Source organism: Sapajus apella, unplaced genomic scaffold, assembly GCF_009761245.1.
Source record: "Sapajus apella isolate SASKATOON/1434 unplaced genomic scaffold, GSC_monkey_1.0 scaffold1, whole genome shotgun sequence".
NCBI classification, from domain to species: Eukaryota; Metazoa; Chordata; class Mammalia; order Primates; family Cebidae; genus Sapajus; species Sapajus apella.
Window position 1 is genome coordinate 1,616,215 of NW_022436941.1, and position 24,937 is coordinate 1,641,151.

Sequence of the window (24,937 nt, forward strand, 5' to 3'; positions counted from 1 at the left end):
TGGACTAGGAGATTGCAGAAGTAGAAACCCACAAGGAAGCACTCCTTCTGTCCCAGGCAGATGTGTAGGTAGTCCTTAGCCTGTGCTGTGTAAGAACCCACATGCTGTCACCTTGGATGCCTATCTCTTCCCAAGAATTGGAACACTTTTTTTTTTTTAGATAGTCTCGCTCTGTCACCAGGCTGGAGTGCAGTGGTACGATCTTGGCTCACTGCAACTTCCGTGTCCTGGGTTCAAGCGACTCTCCTGCCTCAGCCTCCGAGTAGCTGAGATTACAGGCACGCGCCACCTCGGCTAGCTAATTTTTGTATTTTTAGTAGAGAGGGGTTTTCACCATGTTGGCCAGGATGGTCTTGATCTGACCTCATGATCTACCCACCTCGGCCTCCCAAAGTGCTGGGATTACAGGCATGAGCCATCACACCCAGCCAGTATTAGAACACTCCTTAGAGCCTCCTTTGACTAAGGCTGAGGGCTGGTAGGTTTATTCCTATCCAGGCAAAGGCTTCTGTTTCTGTTCCTGCTACATATTTTACTTTACTCTATCTCTTTCAGCTTATTTTTCTGTGTGTTTGTTTTCAAAAAACAATGAAAAATAAATAGATGCCTTTGTATCTGGTAGGCTAGGGAAGAAAATTTGACTAGCAGTATTCTTGCTTTGAGGTCAGGATATGAGTGAGATCTCTGTCAATCCTGTTTGTCTCATGCTTCTCACTACAGAGGCGCTGAACTCTAGAAGGTCCCGATATGTTCAGCCACTTGCTCGCTATTTGAGGCTCCTGGAATGTGGGGACTTTTGAGCTGTCAGCTCCTGGTGTTTCAGCTGGTGAAAACGTGGATTGTATTTATTCTTTCATTCAGGAGATATTTATTGAGATATAGTTATGAACAGGGCAGATTGTCTCTGCTCTCATGGAGCATATACATTGAAAAGAAATTGACGACAAAGAGTAAGCAAGTAGACAAAGGTATAATTTCAGGTAGAGGTGAGGACTTTGAAAAAATAAGAGCCTGGGGATAGAGAATAAGGGAGAGGGCAGAGATTTTAGATACCTGGAACAGGGAAGGCCTCTCTAAAGAGGTGACATTTGAGAAGAAACCTGAACAAAGGGTGGGAAGCGTGTCAAGAGTGGGTAGATGAGTGTTGTTGACAGAGGGACCAACACGTGCAGAGGCCCTGAGGTGATGTGAGCTACTTGTGTTCTAAGTATCAGGAAGGACAGTTGTGCCCGGATGGGAGGAGGTCTGGGGGAGAGTGGTCAGGTAGGCTGGGGCTACCCCACGTGGGGTCAGGAGATAAGATTGCATTCTGAGTATGAGGAGAAGTCACTGGAGAGTTGTGAACAGGTAAATGACATGAGCTGATATATGGGTTTTTTTTGTTTGTTTGTTTGTTTGTTTGTTTGTTTTTTTTGAGATGAAGTCTCTCTCTGTTGCCTAGGCTGGAGTGCAGTGGTCCAATCTTGGTTCAGTGCAACCTCTGCCTCCTGGGTTCAAGCAATTCTTCTGCCTCAGCCTCCTGAGTAGCTGGGATAACAGAAGCGTGCAACCATGCCTGGCTAATTTTTTTGTATTTTTAGTAGAGACATGGTTTTATGATGTTTTTCAGGCTGGTCTCAAGCTCCTGACCTGGTGATCTGCCCGCCTCAGCCTCCCAAAGTGTTGGGATTACAGGCGTGAGCCACCGCACATGGGCTGATATATGTTTTTAAAAGATGACTCTGGCTGCTGGTGGGAAGTAAACCGTAGGGGGTTCAAAAGTAGAAGCAGTTGGGAGATTGCCTGCAGCAGTCCAGGCAAAGGCTGATGGCGGCTTGGATTAATGTGTTAGTAATGGATATAGTGAAGAGTAGTTAAATTCTGGATACGTTTGTAAGTTATTAGTGACAGGATCGGCTAATGGATTGGATGTGGTGTGTGAATTGAATGCAGGGTGTGAGAGAAAGCAACAATCAAGGATGACCTTACTGAAACAGAAAATCTTGCAGGTAAATATGGTCTTTTCCCATCTCATTCTTTCAGCCAGGTTGAATATAGCACCTGTTCTGGGACACATTAGGACTTGAGCTCCCCGTTGTATTATTTCTGTTACCTTCATGGTTTCTTTTTTTTTTTTTTTTTGAGCTGGAGTCTCATTCCGTCACCCCAGCTGGAGTGCAGTGGTACAATCTCGGCTCACTGCAACCTTCACCTTCCTAGTTCAAGCGATTCTCCTGCCTCAGCCTTCCAAGTAGCTGGGATTATAGCACCTGCCGCCACGCTCGGCTAATTTTTGTGTTTTTTAGTAGAGACAGAGTTTCACCATGTTGGGCAGACTGGTCTCAAACTCCTGACCTCAAGTGATCTATCCATCTTGGCCTCCCAGTGTACTGGGATTCTGGGTCTGAGCCACTGCACCTGGCCGACTTTTTACATATATACATACACTACTTTTATTATTAATTTAGTTACTGGTTTTAAACTAATTCATGCCTTTTTTTTTTAACCTCAGTTTATTTAAAAAAGAAATATATTATGCTATGTGTGATAAATCACTAATTTCTAATGTTCATTAAAATAAATGTATAACTGAGAAATGTTTGTGGACCTCTTGGAATCATCCCAAATACCAAAGTGGCACAGTCCAGCATTCCATATTAAGATGCATGGCACTGGCAAATAGTTGTTGTCCAGTGGGGAATATGGTATAGGTACTGGCAGTTGACTAAACCAGCAGTCATTTTTGTTAGTCTTTGGTGGTAATAGTTTTAATTGCTTGGTATATACTACCAAGTGGGGTTCTTGCATGTACTGACGCATAATTGCTGGGAGTGCGCCCAGGATCTGCACTTCAACAAGTGCACTCTTGTTCACTACAGTTGAGAGCTACTACTGGAATAGAAATGGCAGGATCCACAAAACCTGATCCCCAACCCCCAGTTCCTTTCTGACTGTCTTCAGCAGAAAGCAAAAAGTAGAAGAGGATGAACTCTGGATTTAAACTAAGTTAAATAAAATCTTGGTTTCACCACTCAGTAATGCTAAATCCTACAGAAGTTCCTTAACCTGACTGAGCATAGGTTTCCTATGTACAAAATAGGGGTGCTGCTGCTGATGATGATAAGAAAATGATGCACCTCAACATGTCGCTCAGAGCAAAGTAGTCTCTGCTCAGTGTTAGCAATGGTTATCATTGCTGTTGTTACCATTTAACATGAGTCTGGCTTTCCTCATCATAAAAACTTAGCAGAGATATTGGGAAAATCAAATAAACTAGAGCTTATTAATTTATTTTACAAACTGTAATGTGATATCCCTGATTACACTCATTAGTGTGAAAACACAGTAGTTATGAGTAAGAAGAGTGGCAAGATTTACCCCATGGGATATCATAAAGATAACATGAACTTCAATATCAAAAGTATTTCATCAACTGGAAGGTTTCATTCAAATATTAGGATATAGTAACTTTCTAATGTTGGTAATACTAGGTAATATTGGTAATGATCATTTATTGAATATTAAGTAAATCCCAGTTGCTTTATATTTCATTTGACCCTCGTACCATCCTGGTGGGTTATCTGCATTATACAGGTGAGGAATGTGAGGCTCAGAGAGGCAAAGCTAAGGTCATATCCAGCCAGAGGTGGCAGAGGCAGGGTTCTAATCTAGGTTTGTCTGGCTTTACAGCTCATTCAGTTTCCCCTGCATACCACTTCTGACTGTGTGACTTCAGTTAATATTAAAGGTAGTTCACCTTCCCTGAGCATACCAGCCAGGGAGCAGAGAATAAATAGTCTGTGTAGGGTACAGGAGGCAGTGGAGTGGGATAGTGCATAGGGTCCCTGAAGTGCTGATCTGGGATTAAAAATTGGCTGTGGGTAACACCCACAATAGAGAATGCACACCTGGATAATAAAGAACCAATTGGCTGCTTTTCCTGGGCCACACTGAAGCTTCTGAGAGCTGCCACAATGAGGAGAGCTTTCCAGGGGCCATAGCCCAGGGAGTCCTGGCAACCCTGGGGCTTCACATGATTAGGGGAAAATACACAAGCCCCTTTGGTCTTCCCTCTGTGTGTATGCAAATTGGAAATTATTCTTCAGGTGAAATTTATGTTCATTTCAATGTAGGTGGTTTTCTCAATGGCTTTTAAGGGTGCTGAAACTGATTAAATTCAGAATGAGGTAGGCTGAACAGACTCCAAAGAGCAAATCACATTGGAAAATTGAGTAAATGTCTGTGGTGAGAACATGCCCCTGAAGTGGCCTGCTTACAGCAACTCAGCAATTTCTTATATCCATCCGTTTATCTGTGTTAAATATCCTTTACTTTTCTGTTCTTTATTTTTATTTTATTGCATTTTAGGTTTTGGGGTACATGTAAAGAACATGCAAGATTGTTGCATAGGTACATACATGGAAATGTGGTTTGCTGCCTTCCTCCCCATCACCTATATCTGGTATTTCTTTTTGTAAGAGGCAAGTTCTCGCTCTGTTGCTCAGGCTGCAGTGCATGATCATAGCTCATTGTAACCTCAACCTCTTGGGCTCAAGCCATCATCCTGCCTCAGCTTCTTGAGTAGCTAGGGCACAGGTGCACACCACCATGCCCAGCTAATTTTTTTTTAACCTTTTTGTAGAGATAGGCTCTTACCGTGTTGCCCAGGGTGGTCTCAGACTCCTGGCCTCTGGGATCTTCTCGCTTTGTCCTACCAAAGTGCTGAGATTACAGATGAGAGCCATGGTGCCCAACCTCAGTACTCTTGATTGTATGCACAATCTCCAGCGCTTCCAGCAAATTCCGTTTCTCCAACAAAAAAGGTTTGATTTTTTTTGTGTTTTTTTTTTACTCAAAGGAAAATTGAATACGTTTCCAGGGGGAAAAAAATCAGACTAGGAAAAACCTGTTGAATACCAGCTTTAGAAACAGTAACCTTTTCTAGTACATGTTGAGGCTAATTTGGTAGATTAGCTCCTCTCCTTCGGATGAGGATTTGTCTGCCCAGGATTTGGTTAGAATTCCAGGGATGCATGTGTAGGCTAGTTTGGGGCATGTCCTAGAGTGCTGTTTTTATAGACTATATATATGTGTAGTTTCCATCGGTCAACTTATGGTATGGAAAGGTTCCTTCTACTCAAAATGGGCAATTTGGCCACTTCTTGCCAAATTTCTTGGTTTTCTGAGTACTGAAGTTTGGAGTTGAGCAACAGCAGGTCGATCATGTTCAGAAGAAGGGCCCTTGAGCCTGAGGAGTCCGGTGTCATGGGCAGCATGAAGCTTTAGGGGAGAATACTTGTGTTTACAGGGACTCTCTTGAGCCTCAGGCCTCAGGCCCCTGTTGACCTTTGTTTAGATGACCGAGTTGGTATGATAGGGAAAAACCCTCCTCTCAGCTCCAGCTTCACACCATGTGCAGCTCAGTGATGATAATGCCTTGATGGACAAAACATAGGAGGGAAAAGCATCCAGGAAAACCTAAATTTGATTTTGTCTCCTGTGTTTCGTGGCTTGGCTTGTGCCACTTTTGTTCTTCCTTTCTCTTGGACCCATTCTTGGGCTGCACTGCTAGGTGGCCTGCCTGTATTATTACAGGAAGGAAGGAAGTGGTTAGATTAGCCTATTCATTTCTTTATTTAACCTTTATATCATCACACGAAAAAGAGAAAGCAAAGGACCAGAAGGTTAAAGAACTCATCTACTCTCATATGGTTTATATAAATTGAACGGTCATTTTGAAACACTGCCCCTCGGCAACTCTCTCTACCGTTCATTCATTCACTAATTTGCCTATTCATGTATCTAAAATGAAAAATGACACACGCATGCACATAATTCCAATTCTATCCTGCGCTATAGCTGATGGTAAAAGATAGAGCTGTAGTAGCCAGTGAAGTAAATATACCTGGACCGTTGCCCTCATGAGTACATATTCTAGTTTGGTAGACATTTTTCACAGAATCACACATATCAATGTAAATTTGTAGTGGTGCATCGTAGCCTGAGGGAAAGGTTGCTGGTGCTGTATTCGAGTGCACAATGGGGGCATTAACCTAGGTGGGAAGGTCTGGGTGAGTTTCTTGAGGAAGGGACCCTGGAGAGTAATGTGAGTTACTTGGACCAAAGGGCTCCCATGTGAAACCCACAGTCTGTGCTGGGAAGAAAGCATGATGAGTTGTTCTCCAAAGACAGCCAGTGTGGCTAGCTGCTGAGAGCTGGGGCCATGGCCCCTGAGGAAGCTGGAGGGCCAGGCAAGGCGCAGCCACACAGAGCTTTGTAAGCATGGAATGATCAGGATTATTCTTCCAAGGGGCAGTGAGGTGCTGCAGGGAGGTGATATGCTCTGATTTTGTCAAGACCATGGGGGCTGCAATGCAGAGGGCAGACAGGAGGGAGCAAGAAGTGTTAAGAAGACCAGCTTGGTGGTTAATCCAGTCATCCTGGCAACAGATGATTGAGGTAGGGACCAGGATGGTGATGGGGACAGTGGAGAAACTTGGACAAAATTGAGAGGCATTAGAAGATCCAGTTGAGGGACTTGGTGATGACTTGCATATGAGGGGTAAGACGTAGGGGTGGCAAGGGTGATACTTGTGATTTTATTATAATTTTCCCACCACCTACACATTTATTTTTTAATACCTGGGAAGAACCAGAGAAAAATATCTCAGGTGAGGTCCCAGATGTTTCAGAGCCTGGCAGTGACCTTATGGATGTATAACAGTGGCGGTTACGCTAAAATCCATGTCCGTCTCCCTGGCCCACCAGCCTCTTCTTTTCTTTTTTTTTTTTTTAATTTCATTTTTTCAGACAGAGTCTTGCTCTGTCTGCCCAGACTGGAGTGCAGTGGTGCGATCTAGGCTCACTGTAGTCTCCGCCTCCTGGGTTCAAGCGATTCAAGCCTCCTCCTTTTAGACAAGAAAATAATTTGATTATACCTTATACTGTGTGATTATACCTTGTAGTTGTTCTTTTAATCCCTTTGCAGTAAGACTACTAGTCTCTGGATGTAACCTGCCTCCCTCCTCACAATATAGCCCAAGACATCCTCTTCCCACTTCTGTGGTTTTCCCTAAGATTCTTCAAGGTTACTGAGCATAAACCCACCTCTTCTGCGTTCACATGTTCTCCAGAGAACTTTGAGAAAATGGGCTTTGCTACCCTAGTGTCTTTCTTTTTCCGAAAGGAGACAAAGCAACAAGGCTGCAAAATTTGAAATGAAAGTAAAGAGGATGGCATATTTCTAACCTGGGAGGCCAACCTGGGTATTTGGTGCAAGCTCTGCTGACGTTCATGATGAAACAACTATTTGGGCTGCCCTGTGTGTACGCTGGGCAGAGCTGAACCTGAGGCTGAGGGAGGGAAATAAGCCAGCCAGAGCCTCCACTGCAGGACAGTGGATGTTGGGCCTGGGAGCTACAAGTCCTACGACAACTCATTGCAAGTCAAATTAAGGGACTAATGCAAGCCTAGTAGATATTTAATGAGAGATTATTTATGGAGATTATAAGGATGTAGAAATTGCACATAAATCCCTGATCTTTTCTGAGCCTTGGCTCAGTAAAAGAGCTGAATCACCTGCTTGAGGGGATTAAGGACAGCCGCCCCCATCTGGCGGGCCTCTCAGACTTTTTCTGTCATTAGCAAACGTGGCTTGGTGGTGATAGTGTTCTAAACCTTTTAGTGGGAATTTGCTTTTCAGAATAGGAGATCTCAATTAACTTAGATTATATACCCTCTGGGCTAATGATCTGGTTATGTGTGCACTGTAGTCCTTATCACATTAGTGGTGCTTGGTTCGTGATAAATAATAAAACAGTGTTAGTAACCTAATCATGATTTCAGCAGGAAACTCAAGTTGATAAGAGTAGAAACCAAGCTCTGTGTGTGTGTGTCTGCGTGTGCATGTGTGTGTGAAAGAAAAGAGACAGATGGGGGTGCCCAGGCAGTGAGCAATGTGATAATTTACACTAGTTCCAGTTCAGAGTTTTAGAACAGTGATTGCTAACCTGTATTTCATGAGTTCCTTGTTGGGGAAACTGTTGTTTGAAAGAGATTCCATTTCTTAACGCAGTGCTGTCTGTTCATAGAACTGTAAATAATTATCATCAATATGCAATTTTAATACATAAGAGGCTAACAAAGTTATCTTTAGCTCATATTTAACTTTGCACATGTAAATATTGTATCCATTTGAACTTAGACAGCTAAGATAAACTGAGAAATACTGCATTACACGTGTCATGTGTAAAACCTTTATGTGTAACATCTGTGTAAGACTTATTCCAAGAAAAGGAGTTTGCTGGTTTAAAGCAAATTGGAGAATCTGTAATGTTGGGAAAACCAAAGGAGGAACATTTACTCAGAGATTGAATGTCGGGATTTTGCTTTGCCATTTCCCAAAATAAGTAATTTTAGTTAATGTAGGTGGGTAAATTTTTGGTTATTTTCTGGTTGTATTTGGAAGATTCCATTTTATTCTTTTCCACTAGATATTACTTACCTAGAAAAGGATCCACTTCCCACAGTGCCACAAAAGAAGGTTCAAGAACTGATTTGCCTCTGGAGGATTATGTCCACTAATTAGGCTGCTGGCCCTACATGCATGTATCTTCTAATCACTGGGGTCATCGCTGTCAGATGCTAGGTTCTTTCCAATTTTTCAAAACTTTTTCTGATGTTCATGGGGTAAAGAAATAGCCTTTGTCTAGGACAGAAGTTCATCAATGCCTAGAATAAGACCATGTTCACAACCCTACTCTTAAAATATCCGAGTTCAGAGTCAGTGTCTGCAGCTCCCAAGAGCACTGTGGAAAATGGCAATTATTTCTCCCCAGACTTCCTTGATGCCAATTCCTGTGAAAATATTATCTTAAGCACCTCTCAAAAGAAGAACTAAAAGACTTCACCTGACAATTGAATCGTAGTTATAAACATTTTGGGAACCTCCTTTAACATAAAATGTAATTCCCTATCTAACAAATCCTTTCCAGTAGGTTCTGTTCTGACTACTGTAGAAAGGAATGAAAATCCTTCCCTGCACATGAAAAGATGCCCAGCATTATTAGTCATGAGGGAAATACAGGTCCAAACCACAATGAGATACCTCTTGACACCCACTAGGATAGCTGTAACAAAAAAGACAATAACAAATGCTGGCAAGGATTAGGAGAAATTCGAACTCTCATACATTGCTGGTGGGAATGAAAAATAGTGCAGCTGCTTAGAAAACAGTTTGGCAGTTCCTAAAAGTTAACCATAGAGTTGTCCTGTGACCCAGCGATGCCACTCCTAGGTGTATACTCAAGAGAAATGAAAAAAAACAGTTCACACAAAACTTTGTACACAGATATTCATAGTAACATTATTCATAACAGCCAGAACGTGGAAACAGCCCAAATATCTATCAGCCAATGAATGGGTAAACAAAATGTGATATATCTGGACCATGGAATATTATTTAACCATAAAAAGAAATGAAGTATTGATGCTACATCATGTCTAAGGCTTGAAAACATTATGTTAAGTAAAAGGAGCTAGACATAAAAGACCATATAGTGTATGATTCCCATTTCTGTGAGGTGTTCAGAATAGACAAATCCATAGAAAAGGAATTCTTCCACAACTGGGAGAAGGGAAGAAGTGGTGGCCAGGTGCAGTGGCTCACACCTGTAATCCCAGCACTTTGGGAAGCCAAGGCAGGTGGATCACTTGAGATCGGGAGTTCAAGACCAGCCTGACCAACATGGAGCGAGCTTGTCTCTACTAAAAATACAAAATTAGATGGGCATGGTGGCACATGCCTGTAATCCCAGCTCCTCAAGAGGCTGAGGCAGGAGAATCACTTGAACCCAGGAGATAAAGGTGGCGTTAAGCTGAGATGGCGCCATTGCACTCCAGCCTGGGCAACGAGAGTGAAACTCTGTCTCAAAAAAAAAAAAAATGCCCTGGAGTTAGATAATAGTGATTAATAAACAGCTTGTACCCTTAAAATTGGTAAACTTATGGTATATGAATTATATACCAGTAAAGCTCTTTTTTTAAATCCTCCCCTAGATTCCAACAGGTATTTGGCCTCTGTATTAGAGGTTGTTATTAAATGTGAAAAATGCTTGCTGCATGAGTTAATTGAGTTTTATTTGGAAGAATTATTTTGATTTAGCTTTCAACTTGTAATCAGAAATCTTGAAGTACCACAATTTGCAGAGAAAGTACTTGATTTATACTGGGAAAAACAAGGGATTGTGTTAATAGGCTCCTTACCATTTAAGGAAATAAGAAGAGTGGTTTATATAGCAAGCAATCTCCAGGGAGAAAACCATTGTTTTTCTGTTTTGTTTTGTTTTTTCCTGGTACTTACTATCCTAGAGGCTGAGTATGTTTGTAGTAAGTATCATTAAGCAATAAGTATTTATGTAAGTATAGAACTATTAATATTTCACTTTGGGAAGAGTTGTTTTAAGAATTAGCATTACGTTTTAGTTTGATTTTGGGAATTCTCAGTTATTAAGAACATGTTTTAAAATCTTCAGCACAACTCACACTTGCAAAAATGTGTAACCAACCCAAATACCCATTAATCGACAAGTGATTAAAGAAACTGTGGTGTGTGTGTGTATATGATGGACTACTACTTAGCTGTAAAAAGGAATGATTAATGGCATTTGCTGCTACCTGGATGAGACTGGAGACTATTGTTCTAAGTAAAGTAACTCAGGAATGAAAAATCAAACATTGTGTGTTTTCACTCGTAAGTGGGAGCTAAGCTATGAGGATGCAAAGGCATAAGAATGACACAATGATACAAAGGCATAAGAATGACACGATGCACTTTGGGGTCTGGGGGGGAAGTGTGGGAAGAGGGTGAGGGATAAAAGACTACAAATAGGGTGCCGTGTATACTGCTTGGGTGATGGATGCATCAAAATCTCACAAGTCACTACGAAAGAACTTTACCCATGTAACCAAATACCACCTGTTCCCAATAAACTATGAAAATAAAAAAATTAAAATAAAAAAATATTCATTGGCTCTAACTTTACCCATATATACTAAGAATTGGAGAAAGATTCCATTTGTATTAGATCCAAGATGAGTTCAGGTTCTGCTCACTTCTCATATATTGCAAACTTATTACTTTCCCTGAGATGACCACAAGTCATTTATAAATACTTGCTTTCCTACTTTCTGCCATTTTCTTTCCCACTCTGACCATTAAGTGGTAGAATGTCTTGTCCTACTGTCCTAAGAAGGTCAAAGATGAACCTATTCTTAAAGATTACCATTCTTAAAGGTTATAAATGAGTAACCGAAACATGGGAGTGGATTTTAGTGAATTTCCAGCCTTGTTGTCAGGTTAGAAATTTCTAGCTTTGTCTGGTTTTCTGCTGTGGAAGGAGTTACTGCTGTCGATCATTTATTTTCTGAGTGAGAACTCTGTCACCGCTTGCCGATTTACCCCTAGAGGAAGGCCACACTGCCTTCGTGCTTCTTCCTTAGGTAGCGTCTTTGTTCTTGGCTGTTTTAATTTTCCTGTGGATCATTTTTCTTCTTTTTTCCTTTGTTCTATTTTTCCTTTCTTCTAGTCACCTGAGCAGGATTATACTTAACTCAGGGCCACATTTAAGGCAGTTTGATGGCATGGGCTCTAGAGCAAGTCTCCATGAATTGGCCCTGCATCTTTGGTCAAGGTATTTTGTTTTACCAAGCCTCAGTTTCTTCATCTGTGATAAGGGCTAATGATAATTTCAGCCTGGAGGACTTACTAGGATTGAATGAGGTCATCTATTTTAAGTACTTACCCAACATTTATACACCACTTAATTTGTACTTTTTTTTTTAACTTTAATTTTTTTTTATTGTACTTTAGGTTCTGGCGTACATGTGTAGATCATGCAAGATTGTTGCATAGATACACATATGGCAATGTGGTTTGCTGTCTCCATCCCCCAGTCACCTGCATCTGGCATCTCTCCCCATGTTATCCCTCCCTGACCTTACCACCCCCCCACTGTCCCTCCCTTGGCCCCCCAGCAACAGACCCCAGTGTGTGATGCTCCCCTTCCTGTGTCCATGTGTTCTCATTGTCCAACACTGCCACCTGAGTGAGAACATGCAGCATTTGATTTTCTGTTCTTGTGTCAGTTTGTTGAGAATGATGGTTTCCAGGTTCATCCATGTCCCCACAAAGGACACAAACTCATCATTTTTTATGGCTGCATAGTAATCCATGGTGTATATGTGCCACATTTTCCTTGTCCAGTCTATTGTCAATGGGCATTTGGGTTGGTTCCAGGTCTTTGCTATTGTAAACAGTGCCACTATGAACATACGTGTGCATGTGTCCTTATAGTAGAACGATTTATAATCCTTTGGGTATATACCCAGTAATAGGATTGCTGGTTCAAATGGAATTTCTATTTCTAGGTCGTTGAGGAAGCACCACACTGTCTTCCACAATGGTTGAACTAGTTTACACTCCCACCAACAGTGTAAAAGTGTTCCTATTTCTCCACATCCTCTCCAGCATCTGTTGTCTCCAGATTTTTTAATGATTACCAATCTTACTGGCATGAGGTGGTATCTCATTGTGGTTTTGATTTGCATTTCTCTAATGACTAGTGATGACGAGCATGTTTTCATGTTTGTTGGCCTCATATATGTCTTCTTTGGAAAAGTGTGTGTTCATATCCTTCTCCCGCTTTTGGATGGGTTTGTTTGTTTTTTTCTTATAAATCAGTTTTAGTTCTTTGTAAATTCTGGATATTAGCCCTTTGTCAGATGGGTAGATCGCAAAAGTTTTTTCCCATTCTGTTGGTTGCCAGTTCACTCTAGTGATTGCTTCTTTTGCAGCACAGAAGCTCTGGAGTTTAATTAGGTCCCATTTGTCTATTACGTCTTTTGTTGCCAATGCTTTCGGTGTTTTAGCCATGAAGTCCTTGCCTATGCCTATGTCCTGAATGGTTTTGCCTAGGTTTTCTTCTAGGGTTTTTATGGTGTTAGGTCTTATGTTTAAGTCTTTAATCCATCTGGAGTTAATTTTAGCGTAAGGTGTCAGAAAGGGGTCCAGTTTCTGCACACTGCTAGCCAGTTTTCTCAACACCATTTATTAAACAGGGAATCCTTTCCCCATTGCTTATTTTTGTCAGGTTTATCAAAGATCAGATGGTTGTAGATGTGTGGTGTTGCCTCCAGGGCCTCTGTTCTGTTCCATTGGTCTATATCTCTGTTTTGGTACCACTACCATACTGTTTTGATTACTGTACCCTTGTAGTATAGTTTGAAATCAGGTAGCATAATGCTTCTGACTTTGTTCTTTTTGCTTAGGATTATCTTGGGTGTGTGGGCTCTCTTTTGGTTCCATATGAAGTTTGAAGTAGTTTTTCCAGTTCTCTGAAGAAGGTCATTGGTAGCTTGATGGGGATAGTGTTGAATCTATAAATTACTTTGGACAGTATGGCCATTTTCACAATACTGATTCTTCCTAACTATAAGCATGGAATGTTTTCCCATCTGTGTGTCCTCTCTTATTTCCTTGAGCAGTGGTTTGTAGTTCTCCTTGAAGAGGTCCTTTATATCCTTTGTTAGTTGTATTCTTAGGTATTTTATTTGCTTTGTAGCAATTATGAATGGGAGTTTGCTCTTGATTTGGCTCTCAGTTTGTTATTGGTGTATAGAAATGCTTGTGATTTCAGCACATTGATTTTATATCCTGAGGCTTTGCTGAAGTTGCTTATCAGTTTAAGGAGATTTTGGGCTGAGATGATAGGGTCTTCTAAATGTACAGTCATGTCATCTGCAAATAGAGACAATTTGACTTCCTCTTTTCCTATTGAAAACTCGTTTCTTGCCTAATTGCTCTGGCTAGAACTTCCAATACTATATTGAATAGGAGTGGTGAGAGAGGACGTCCTTGTCTAGTGCCAGATTTGAAAGGGAATGCTTCCAGTTTTTGCACATTCAGTATGATATTGGCTGTAGGTTTGTTGTAAATAGCTTTTATTGTTTTGAGATATGTTACTTCGATACCTAGTTTATTGAGAGTTTTTAGCATAAAGGGCTGTTGAATTTTGTCGAAGGCCTTCTCTGCATCTATTGAGATAATCATGTGCTTTTTTTCTCTGGTTTTGTTTATGTGGTGGATTACATTTATAGACTTGCATATGTTGAACCAGCCTTGCATCCCCGGAATGAAGCCTACTTGATTGTGATGCATAAGCTTTTTGATGTGTTGTTGCAATCGGTTTGCCAGTATTTTATTGAAGATTTTTACATCTATGTTCATCTTGGATAATGGCCTGAAGTTTTCTTTTTTGTTGAGTCTCTGCCAGGTTTTGGTATCCAGATGATGTTCGTCTCATAAAATGATTTGGGAAAGAGTCCCTCTTTTTGTATTGTTTGGAATAGTTTCAGAAGGAGTGGTACCAGCTCCTCTTTGTACGTCTGTTAGAATCAGTCTGGACCTGGACTTTTTTTGGTTGGTAGAGCTATTAATTGCTGCCTCAACTTCAGCCCTTGTTATTGGTCTATTCAAGGTTTCAGCTTCTTCCTGGTTTAGGCTTGGGAGGGTGCAAGTGTCCAGGAATTTATCCATTTCTTCCAGGTTTACTGGTTTATGTGCATAGAGTTGTCTGTAGTAATCTCTGATGGTAGTTTGTATTTCTGTGGAATCAGTGGTGATCTCCCCTTTATCGTTTTTTATTGCATCTATTTGATTCTTCTCCTTTTTCTTTTTTATTTATCTGGCTAGCAGTCTATTTTGTTGATCCTTTCAGAAAACCAGCTCCTGGATTTATTGAATTTTTGAAGGGTTTTTTGTGTCTCTATCTCCTTCAGTTCTGCTCTGATCTTAGTTATTTCTTGTCTTCTGCTAGGTTTTGAGTTTTCTTGATCTTGCTCCTCTAGCTTTTTCAATTTTGACGATAGGGTGTCAATTTTAGATCTTTCCTCGCTTCTCATGTGGGCATTTATTGCTATACATTTCCCTCTAGACACTGCTTTAAATGTGTCCCAGAGATTATGGTACGTTGTGTCTTTGCTCTCGTTGGTTTTAAAGAACATCTTTATTTCTGCCTTCATTTCATTGTTTATCCAGTTGACATTCAGGAGCTAGTTGTTCAGTTTCCATGAAGCTGTGTGGTTCTAAATTAGTTTCTTAATTCTGAGTTCTAATTTGATTGCCCTGTGGTCTGAGAAATTGTTTGTTATGATTTCCATTCTTTTGCATTTACTGAGGAATTATTTACTTCCAAGTATGTGGTCAATATTAGTGTAGGTGCAATGTGGTGCTGAGAAGAATGTATATTCTGTGGATTTGGGGTGGGATTTCTGTAGATGTCTGTTAGGTCTGCTTGGTCCAGATCTGAGTTCAAGTCCTGGATATCCTTGTTAATTTTCTGTCTCATTGATCTGTCTTATATTGACAGTGGAGTATTAAAGCCTCCCACTATTATTGTGTAGGAGTCTAAGTCTCTTTGTAGGTCATTAAGAACTTGGTTTATGTTCCTTGGTGCTCCCTGTATTGGGTGCTTATATATTTAGGATCATTAGCTCTTCTTGATGCATTGATCCTTTTACCATTATGTAAAAGCCTTCTCTGTCTCTTTTGATCTTTGTTGGTTTAAAGTCCATTTTATCAGAAATAAGGATTGCAATTCCTGCTTTTTTTTGCTCTCCGTTTGCTTGATGAATCTTCCTCCATCCCTTTGTTTTAAGCCTATGTGTGTCTTTGAGCATGAGATTGGTTTCCTGAATACAGCACACTGGTGGGTCTTGACTGTTTATCCAATTTGCCAGTCTGTGTCTTTTGACTGGGGCATGTAGCCCATTTACATTTAAGGTTAATATTGTTATGTGAATTTGATCCTGCCATTTTGATGCTAGCTGGATGTTTTGCCTGTTAGTTGACGCGTGTTTTTCATTGTGTTGATGGTCTTTACCATTTGGTATGTTTTTGGAGTGGCTGGTACTGGTTGTTCCTTTCCTTGTTTAGTGCTTCTTTCAGGATCTCTTGTAGGGCAGGCCTGGTGATGATGAAATCTCTCAGCAATTGCTTTTCCATAAAGGATTTTCTTTCTCCTTCGCCTATGAAGCTTAGTTTGGCTGGATATGAAATTCTAGGTTAAAAGTTCTTTTTCTTTGAGGATGTTGAATATTTGCCCCCACTCTCTTCTGGCTTGTAGGGTTTCTGTGGAGATATCCACTGTGAGTCTGATGGGCTTCCCTTTGTGAGTAACCCAACCTTTCTCTCTGGATGCTTTTAGCATTTTCTCCTTCATTTCAACCCTGCTGAATCTGATGATTATGTGCCTTGGGGTTGCTCTTCTTGAGGAATATCTTTGTGGTGTTCTGTGTATTTCCTGGACTTGAATGGTGGCCTGGCATGCTAGGTTGGGGAAGTTCTCCTGGATAATATCCTGAAGAGTGTTTTCCAACTTGGATTCATTCTCTCCATCACATTCAGGTACACCTATCAAACGTAGATTAGGTCTTTTCACATAATCCCATATTTCTTGAAGGCTTTGTTCATTTCTTTTCACTCTTTTTTCTCTATTCTTGCCTTCTCGTTTTATTTCATTGAGTTGATCTTCAGTCTCTGATATCCTTTCTTCTGCTTGGTCAGTTCGGCTGTTGAAACTTGTGTATGCTTCACAAAGTTCTCATGCTGTGTTTTTCATCTCCATCAAGTTGTTTATGTTGTTCTCTAAGTTGTTTATTCTAGTTAGCATCTCATCTAACCTTTTTTCTAGGTTCTTAATTTCTTTGCATTGTGTTAGCACATGTTCTTTTAGCTCTGAGAAGTTTGTTATTACCCACTTTCTGAAGCCTGTTTCTGTCAATTCTTCAGCTTCATTTTCCATCCATCTTTGATCCCTAGCTGGTGAGGAGTTGTGATCCTTTGGAGGAGGAAAGGCATTCTGGTTGTTGGTGTTTTCATCCTTTTTTGCGCTGGTTTCTTCCCATCTATGTGGCTTTATCCACCTGTGGTCTTTGTAGTTGGTGACTTTCAGATGGGGTCTCTGAGTGGACTTCCTTTTTATTGATGATGAAGTTATTTCTTTTTGTTTCTTAGTTTTCCTTGTAACAGTCAGGCCCCTCTGCTGCAGGAATGCTGTAGGTCCACCTCAGACCCTGCTTGCCTGTGGATCACCCATGGGGGCTGCAGAACAGTAAGGGTTACTGCCGGTTTCTTCTTCTGTTATCTTTGTCCCAGAAGGGTACCTGTCAGATGTTGACCTGAGCTCTCCTTTATGAGGTGTCTCTTTGGGTATATGGGTGTCAGGCAATTGCTTGAGGAGACAGTCTGTCCCTTATAGAAGCTCAAGTGCTGTGCTAGGAGCTCCGTTGTTCCATGCAGAGCTGCTGGGAGGCAATTTTTAGTCTGCTGCAGCGGAACTCATAACTGCCTCTTTTCCCAGGTGCTCTGTCCTAGGAAGAGCTTTATTTATAAGTTCCTGTTGTGCTGCTGCCTTTTTTCATAGATGCCCTGCCCCGCATGGAGTAGTCTAGTCACAGTCTGCCAGCAGAGGTGTTGCTGAGCTGCCACAGGCTCTGCTCAGCTGCTGTGTGAACTGCCTTGGCAGTGGTGGACTACCTCGGTAGTGGGGGTTGCCCTTCCCCCACCCCCACTGAATTGGACTGTCCTGGGTCTAGCTTGGCTTGCTGCGAAACTCTCAATCCAGAGCATTTCAGATTGCTTGTTTCGTGGGGGTGGTACCTGCTGAGCCAGATCGCCTGGCTCCCTGTCTCAGCCCCCTCTCTTTCAGTTGAATGGGCAGCTCTGGTGCCAGTTGAAACAGCTGCCCAGATTTGTGTGAGTTTCTGTGCACCAACCCGGTACCGGCTGAAACTGCCATGCTGAAAACTCATGGTGCTTTTCGGCCCTGGAATCTCCTGGTCTGTGGGCAGTGAAAATTTGTTTGGAAATGTGGTGGGCACTCACCCTCCACGTTTTTTTTTGCTGGGAACTGCACTCCGGAGCTGTTCCTATTCGGCCATCTTGGAACCTCCAATTTCTACTTTTTTAAGGAGACTGCAGTTAGTTCTACAGCTTCTGTTAATAGCAAAGCAATGTAAAGGCACCTATCACCCTGTGCTGCTGTTTCTTCACCTGTAAATTAAAGATAATTTTGCAGATTCCTACAATTTGAGGTTACTATGATAACTAAATGAGATAATACATGGAAGGCACTTAAAAACCAAACCTAGCTTATGGAAAGCTCTCAATCATTGCCAGCTATTGTTAGTATTATAGTGTTATTCCTGTACTGTTATTGGGAAAAATTAAAGGGCTCTGTAGCCACAACATGCGATTGATTCATCCTGGATTGGGTAAGCCCTATCCTGAGGTTCAGTTTCATGGCTAGCAACTTGACTGCCCTTCTTTTGCTCTTTCAGCTGCGCAGTTGGACAGCATTGGTTTCAGCATAATCAGGAAATGCATCCATGCTGTGGAAACCAGAGGTAAAGTAGTTTAACAGATGGCATTGTTGTCGTGGAAGGTCATGCATCTGGTGAGGAGTCAGACCTGCTACCTGCTGTTTCCTGACTTTAAGTGACTCATTAGCTCCCCAAGTGCCATTGTCAGTAGATTTCCACAAGTCCTGTTGGTCTCAAGCAGGAGGTTCTTACTGATTTTGCGTCACCAACTTTTGGCTGATCAGAAGAATGTTTTAAGTATCTGAAATATGTATGATTATAGAAGCCAGTTACTGAAATTCAATTTTTAAAATATTAAAAATACAGGGTGTCATGATACATGTGTTTCTTTGTTAATACTTTATAAGTGATAGTAATGGGTCTGAAAACCAACATAATTTGGGAGCAGTGATATTTCACGAGATCCAGAACAATTGTAATGAGTTATGAAAATATCTGTGATTTCCGACCAAGTTGCAGGTACCACTAATGCTCCTGTGATTTTTTGCTTACATCCATCATGGAAGGAAAAGCTTAATGTCAGTTATACGTTAGTGAAGATAAAAATGTATTTGTTTTCCTGTCTAAGTTCACAGACACCCTGAATTTTCTCTGGCAGACATCTTGCGGTCTGTGAACCTAAGGTGCTCTGGGGAGCTAGTCCCTGGGGACCACCCAGGTAGAGAGAAGGGATTAGGCCCATGTTGTACACTGACCTTTCCCAGGTCTGTAGGAGCAGGACATTAAGCTCAAGGAAGCTGGTTCATCCTGATGGTCTCCATCCCTTCTTCAGAGACTGCCACAAAGGAGAGTCCTCAGTCCCAGCAGTTTGGAGCCTGGAGTGTGCTGGTCTATCTCACCCCTTAGAAAAGCTGTTAACCATCTTTCCACTGGATTTCAGTTGAACCATTGTCAGAGATGTGAATCTTATTTACTCTATAGCCTCTCAGCCTACCACCCCTTTTTAAGTAGTTGAAAGAAATTCCCTTTTAAAGCAAGGTTTGTAACTCTTAGCAGTCGAGACATATACACTTTAAAAAAATTAATAAGGACTGTGAAGCATTAAGTAGAGGGAAGAGAGAGTTGAGACATACACACTTTAAAAGACATATACACTTAAAAAAATAAGAACTGTGAAGCATTAAGTAGAGGGGAGAGATAGAATTTTAAAACCTGCCCTTATATATACTGTCAAAAGATATTCTTTCCAAAACAGTTGTAATGTGTGGAAACGTTTTTAAAAATGTTCGGTTATTTCTGCTGTACCTCCCTTAAAGAGTTAAGGCAGCTCTTAAGGTATGTAAGATATATCTAGAGAACATAAAGTGGAAGTAGGTGACATTTCTGGGAATTGGTCTTGAGGAAATAAGGATATGGAGCAGATTGAGCCATAAGGATGTTTACACAGTGGTGGTGTTAAGGTACAAACTCAGAAACTGGCCAAATGCCTCAAAAATGGGTTAAATCAACCATGGTACATCTGTGTAATAAAAAACTATGAATCACTAACAATGCAATGGAAATACAGTTTTTGACATATGGCATTTAAAAAATTATTTATATTATGTAAAAAATGCAAGTTACAAAGCAGCTGCTCAGTATGAGCCCATTCTGGGAGCAGTGGGGAGAGGAGCGTTCATATTGCACAGGTTTCATTGTGTTCTCAGTGGCTCTCCGCTGATTTTTACTGTTTCCTTTTGAGTCATCTATTTACCTTAACTGTAGTTTCTAAGTCTTTTTGAAGTTTTTGTTAGTAAGGTAAATTTTTCTTTTTTCTTTCTTTGAGATGGAGTCTTGCTCTCTTGCCCAGGATGGAGTGCAGTGGTGCAATCCACAGTCACTGCAACCTTGGCCTCCCGGGTTCAAGCGATTCTCCTACCTCAGCCTCTGGAGTAGCTGGGATTTCAGGTGTCCACCACCACACCCAGCTAATTTTTGTACTTTGAGTAGAGACAGGGTTTCACCATGTTGTCCAGGCTGATCTTGAACTCCTGACCTCAAGTGATCTGCCCACTTCGTCCTTCCAAAGCACTGGGATTACAGGCATGAGCCACTGCATGCAGCCTAATTTTTCAACAGGAGTTTTAATTTACCTTTTTTTTCAATTGAAAAACAAAGACTGGAATTAAAAGGTACAGGGTTTAAAGGTAGAGGCGCAAAATGGAGCCAAAAGCAAGTCCAAAATAAAAATCTCTCCCTGATGAAGTTCATATACTTGCTTGAGCTGGGCCAACTGTTTGTGTCTCAGTTTTCCGCAGCCAAAATCAAAAGGGAAACCTAGTCATTTAAAATTGTACATAAAGTCTGTGGTAAGTGCAGACCAGTAGCTCACAAGGACAACTTTTTCTCATGTAAAACTACAAAATATATACAATAAGTAGGAGAAAAGGTGCACGAGTTCCTTTTCCCCCCTCTAAAATGAAAATGGAAATAATGTGTTTTAACTTCTAAGAAAGTCTTCATTGAGCACAAAGAAGAAATAAGGACAGTATGAGTTAGGTGCCATTTTAGCATAAATAGTTGAAGAAAGTGGCTATCTCCCTATTGCAGTGTGTGTATGTGCGTACATATTTATGGTGACCAGAAATGAACAGACTTCCCATACTCTCTGGGATTTGTCCACAGTTGTCCAGTGGGAGGTGATATTGTGTAAAGTCCCAGGAAAGCACAAGGATAGAAGTAGAGATACCTCAGACCTTTCAAGCCCACAAGCTGACATGTTATTTTCTGTCACTGAGTAACCTGGGACCCATCATTTAGTTTTTGACCAGGGGCTCCTAGTCCATGAATCATGCAGAATGATGTACATGGTTTTACAGGTCCTTTTTAGCTGTAAAATCCTATCGTTCCAGACTACTTCTTTTTATTCATTAGTTCCACATCTACATAGGTCTTGCTGAAAGTACTACGGAACTGGTCCTTTCCCAAATTTCTTCTGGAAGATTGTATTTTGGCCCCCAAGTGTTTTGTACTGGCCTTGATGGAATATAAACTTAATGTTTTCTTTATTATTGTGTACCATATACTGATCCAGGGGCTGAGAATATAATGGTGAACAGGACACAATTACTGTTTACATTCTATTGTGGGGAGAAAAACAAACAAGGAAGCAAATAAAAAAGATAATTTCAGATATCGTTAACCGCTATAAAGAAAGAAGACAGGTTAAGGGCATGACCAGCAGTGTTGATTGTGGGATGCATTAGATTGAAGCAGTTGCATTTAAGCTGAGACCTGAATGATGAAAAACTGTGGCAGAAGAGCAGTTCAGGTGGAGGAAACAGCTGGAGCAAAGGCTATGAGGTGGGGCCATAAGCTTGGCATGTTGGGGTGACAGGAAGGCCAGTATGTGGAGCAGAATGCATGTGGTTGATGATGCAATCAGAGGTTGTCAGTGCTCAATAGTATAGGCCTGATAGGCCATTTTAAGTCGTTTTGATTATGGTCTAAATGCATTGGGAAGCTATTGGAGAGTTTTAAGAGAAGAGATGGTATAAACTAATTTACACTTTAGACAGTTTGCTTTGGCTGCTGGTTGGAGAATGGACATCAGAGGAATAAAATAGGAAGCCGGAGTTCTGTTACTTGAGAGGGGTCAGATATGATAGGCCTAGGACTAACAGGAGAAAAATCATTTCACGTCACCTGGTCAAAATGGCCTTCTTTTGTAACTGGTACAGTGATGATCTAATCCATGTATTTCAATGAACAGAAACACTGCAGCGGATTGGTTTTTGATTATTATTGAGATGTTTAATTTAAAAGTAAACCCTTACTCGTCTAATTGTACAGTTCCTTGGGTTGAATGAAATAAAGGTGGTATTTTTTTTGATAAAGAATATTTATATTATAAATGAATGGATCTTCTAATTTCTCAGTCTTGGCTAACATTCTGTAAAGTTAAAAATGTTCATACACCTCAATATTTTCATTTTATATGTAAAAATAGATTATAAAGTATCTTTTTCTGTTGTATGAATTTTTAATCATCCATTTTTGGCATTTTAATTTTAAAAATTGGTTAAATATGACATATTTAAAAGTACACATTTTGCATCTTTTAGAACTCTTCAGATGCTGCCTTTGGCAAGAGAAAAGGAAAGTTTCTTTTGCCTCTGACAACTGAACTAACATGAGGGCTGAAGTGTGCAGCACATCCGTGAAATCCTAGACAGCTGTACCAAATCCCACTCCTTTGCTAAGAGCTGAGCTGAATGACAGGGGACTTTAATTAGAGCAGCTTTTAGAAGGACTGAGAAAATGAAAAAAAAGAAGTGCATTTGGCTGGATTGGCCTGACTTGTGTTCTGACGTGCTTCTAATTAAATCATCACTGTTTCTTTCCTCAGGAATCAACGAGCAAGGGCTGTACCGAATTGTGGGGGTCAACTCCAGAGTGCAGAAGTTGCTGAGTGTCCTGATGGGTAAGTGCGGCAGTGGCTCTGCCAGGCAGGTCTCTGGGTGGGGGGCTCACTCTGTAAAGTCACCAGGTCTGTGAGTAGATACAGCCTGTGGCAAAGGAATCGGGGTGTCCACAAGCTGTCACCAGAAATCAGCTGCCCCATTGGTCAGATGTCATGGCTTCAGGCACTGCTGTGAAAGGTTCTGGTTAGGACTGGACAAAATAAAAAATCCCAGGGCCCAGACACCACACCCTCTGTGTCTGCAGGCTCAGAGCTGCTGGCCCAAGTAGTAATCGCTCACTCATGTGACCGCCACACCCTACTCTCTTTAATAGCTCATGACTCCCTCCGTTCTCTTTTGGGGCAGGTATTTAGTGGGACACACCCAATGCTCAAGGAAAGGCATCATTCTAGGCTCCAGAGGACCTCAGAGTTCATGTTCCTGATACTGAGCAGGTGTCATGTAACTCTCAGATAAAATGTTTATAAGCAGATCAATCTTCTGATCCTTTTTGCTTCTAGATTTCAACTGAATACCTGTCACTTGAGCAGTGGAACTTCCTTTGCCGCTAGCTGATATAAATATACAACCACTGTCTCCAAATGTGCAGTGTTTGAATCAAAAGCCCATGAGTCTATGAGCCAAATTTGCTTAGGCTGCGGATTTCCTGTATTTTTAGATATGAGTGCAGCCAGCCTCCGTGAGTCACATGGATCTAAATGGCAAACAGATCCGATTTCACAGAGGCTGTTATTCCTCCCCATGAAAGCCCTAGCTTGTAGAGATGGACTATCACTTGGGGTACCCAGCTCAGTGTTTTGGACAAGAACAGTTCTTGTGTTAGTATTTGTAATTTCTTTTGCCATCCCACTTTCTGAAAATAGCTTTCTTATGTAAAGAAATCTCTTCTCTCACATTGACCAGAATGACTGTCTTCACCTCTTTTTGAGAGAGTCATTCACCCCTTGTAGCCAAAACCCTATTGTATTACTAATTAGAGTGAGATCTGTTGTTTGGAACTGTGATTATTTGCGAGGTGCTTTAGCACTGAGGTCTGAGTGCTTTTGGTTAAGATTTGAAATATGGTTAGTTTTTGTAAAAATTAAACCTTTCATTTTGAGATAATTATAGATTTATAGGCAGTTGTAAGAAACAATATAGAGATCCTGTGTACCACTTATCCAGTATCCTCTAAAGGTAACGTCTTTAAAAACACAATTTTAGTATCACAATCAAAATATTGACATTGATATAGTCAAGGTGCAGAACATTTTCATCACTGAAAGGATTCCTTGGGATGTTGTACAAACACACACCTCACTTCCCACCCTGTACCTTGTCTCCAACCCCTGGCAATCAGTAATCTGTTCTCTATTTCTATAATTTTGTCATTTCAAGATTATTATTTAAATGGAATTATACAATATGGAGCCTTTTGGTATTGGCATTGTTTTTCAGTCAGTATAATTTCCTCAAGATTTATTTTTGTTGTTCCATATTTTAGTAGTTCCTTTTTATTGCTGCATAGTGTTTCAGTGTATGGTTGTACCACACTTTATTGAACAATTCATTTATTGAAGGACATCTAAGTTGTTTCCAGTTTGGGGCAGTTATGATAAAACTGCTATAAATGTTCAGGTACAGTTTCTGTGTGAGCATATATCTCCTCCTCTGGGATAAATATCCAAGTGTGTAATTGCTGGATTGTATGATGATATGGTTAAATTTGAGAAATTCTAATATAAGGAAGAATTAAGAGTCTAATAGGTGTCAGTCCTTAGTTTTTATTTCTGACCAGAGCTGTAAACATTTGTGGAGTGTCTGCTGCCTGTACCAGATGTCAGGTGCTAGAGATTAAACTTTAGAAAGAGCTGTTTCTTTTCTGCAAGGAGAGATATGTGTGTATATGAAAGCTGTAATGTAACGTATGATATTCGTGCTTAATATGTGCTGGGTCTAGAAGACTTAGTATAGTGAAGGAGAGAATAGAATAATTCCAATTCAGGAAGTATTCTGAACAAAGGACCTGGTGGCTATGGCAAAGGTTAATGATTCTAAGATTATCATTATTTTAATATTTTTGAAAGATCTGCTTGAAGCTGGGACAGGAGAGTTAAAGCTGAATAGCTGAGGTGGTC

At 40.8% G+C, this 24,937-nt stretch overlaps 1 protein-coding gene across 6 annotated transcripts in view; it reads left to right on the forward strand.

Moving 5' to 3' along the window:
- ARHGAP26 (Rho GTPase activating protein 26) overlaps positions 1 to 24,937 on the forward strand; it is a 462,881-nt gene that overhangs the window by 250,691 nt on the left and 187,253 nt on the right. For all 6 annotated transcript variants that reach the window (XM_032291490.1, XM_032293486.1, XM_032292845.1 and 3 more), the window contains exons 13-14: positions 18,376 to 18,441; positions 22,745 to 22,819. In XM_032291490.1, coding sequence (XP_032147381.1) covers positions 18,376 to 18,441; positions 22,745 to 22,819 — 141 coding nt within the window. The remainder of the gene's footprint in view (positions 1 to 18,375; positions 18,442 to 22,744; positions 22,820 to 24,937) is intronic.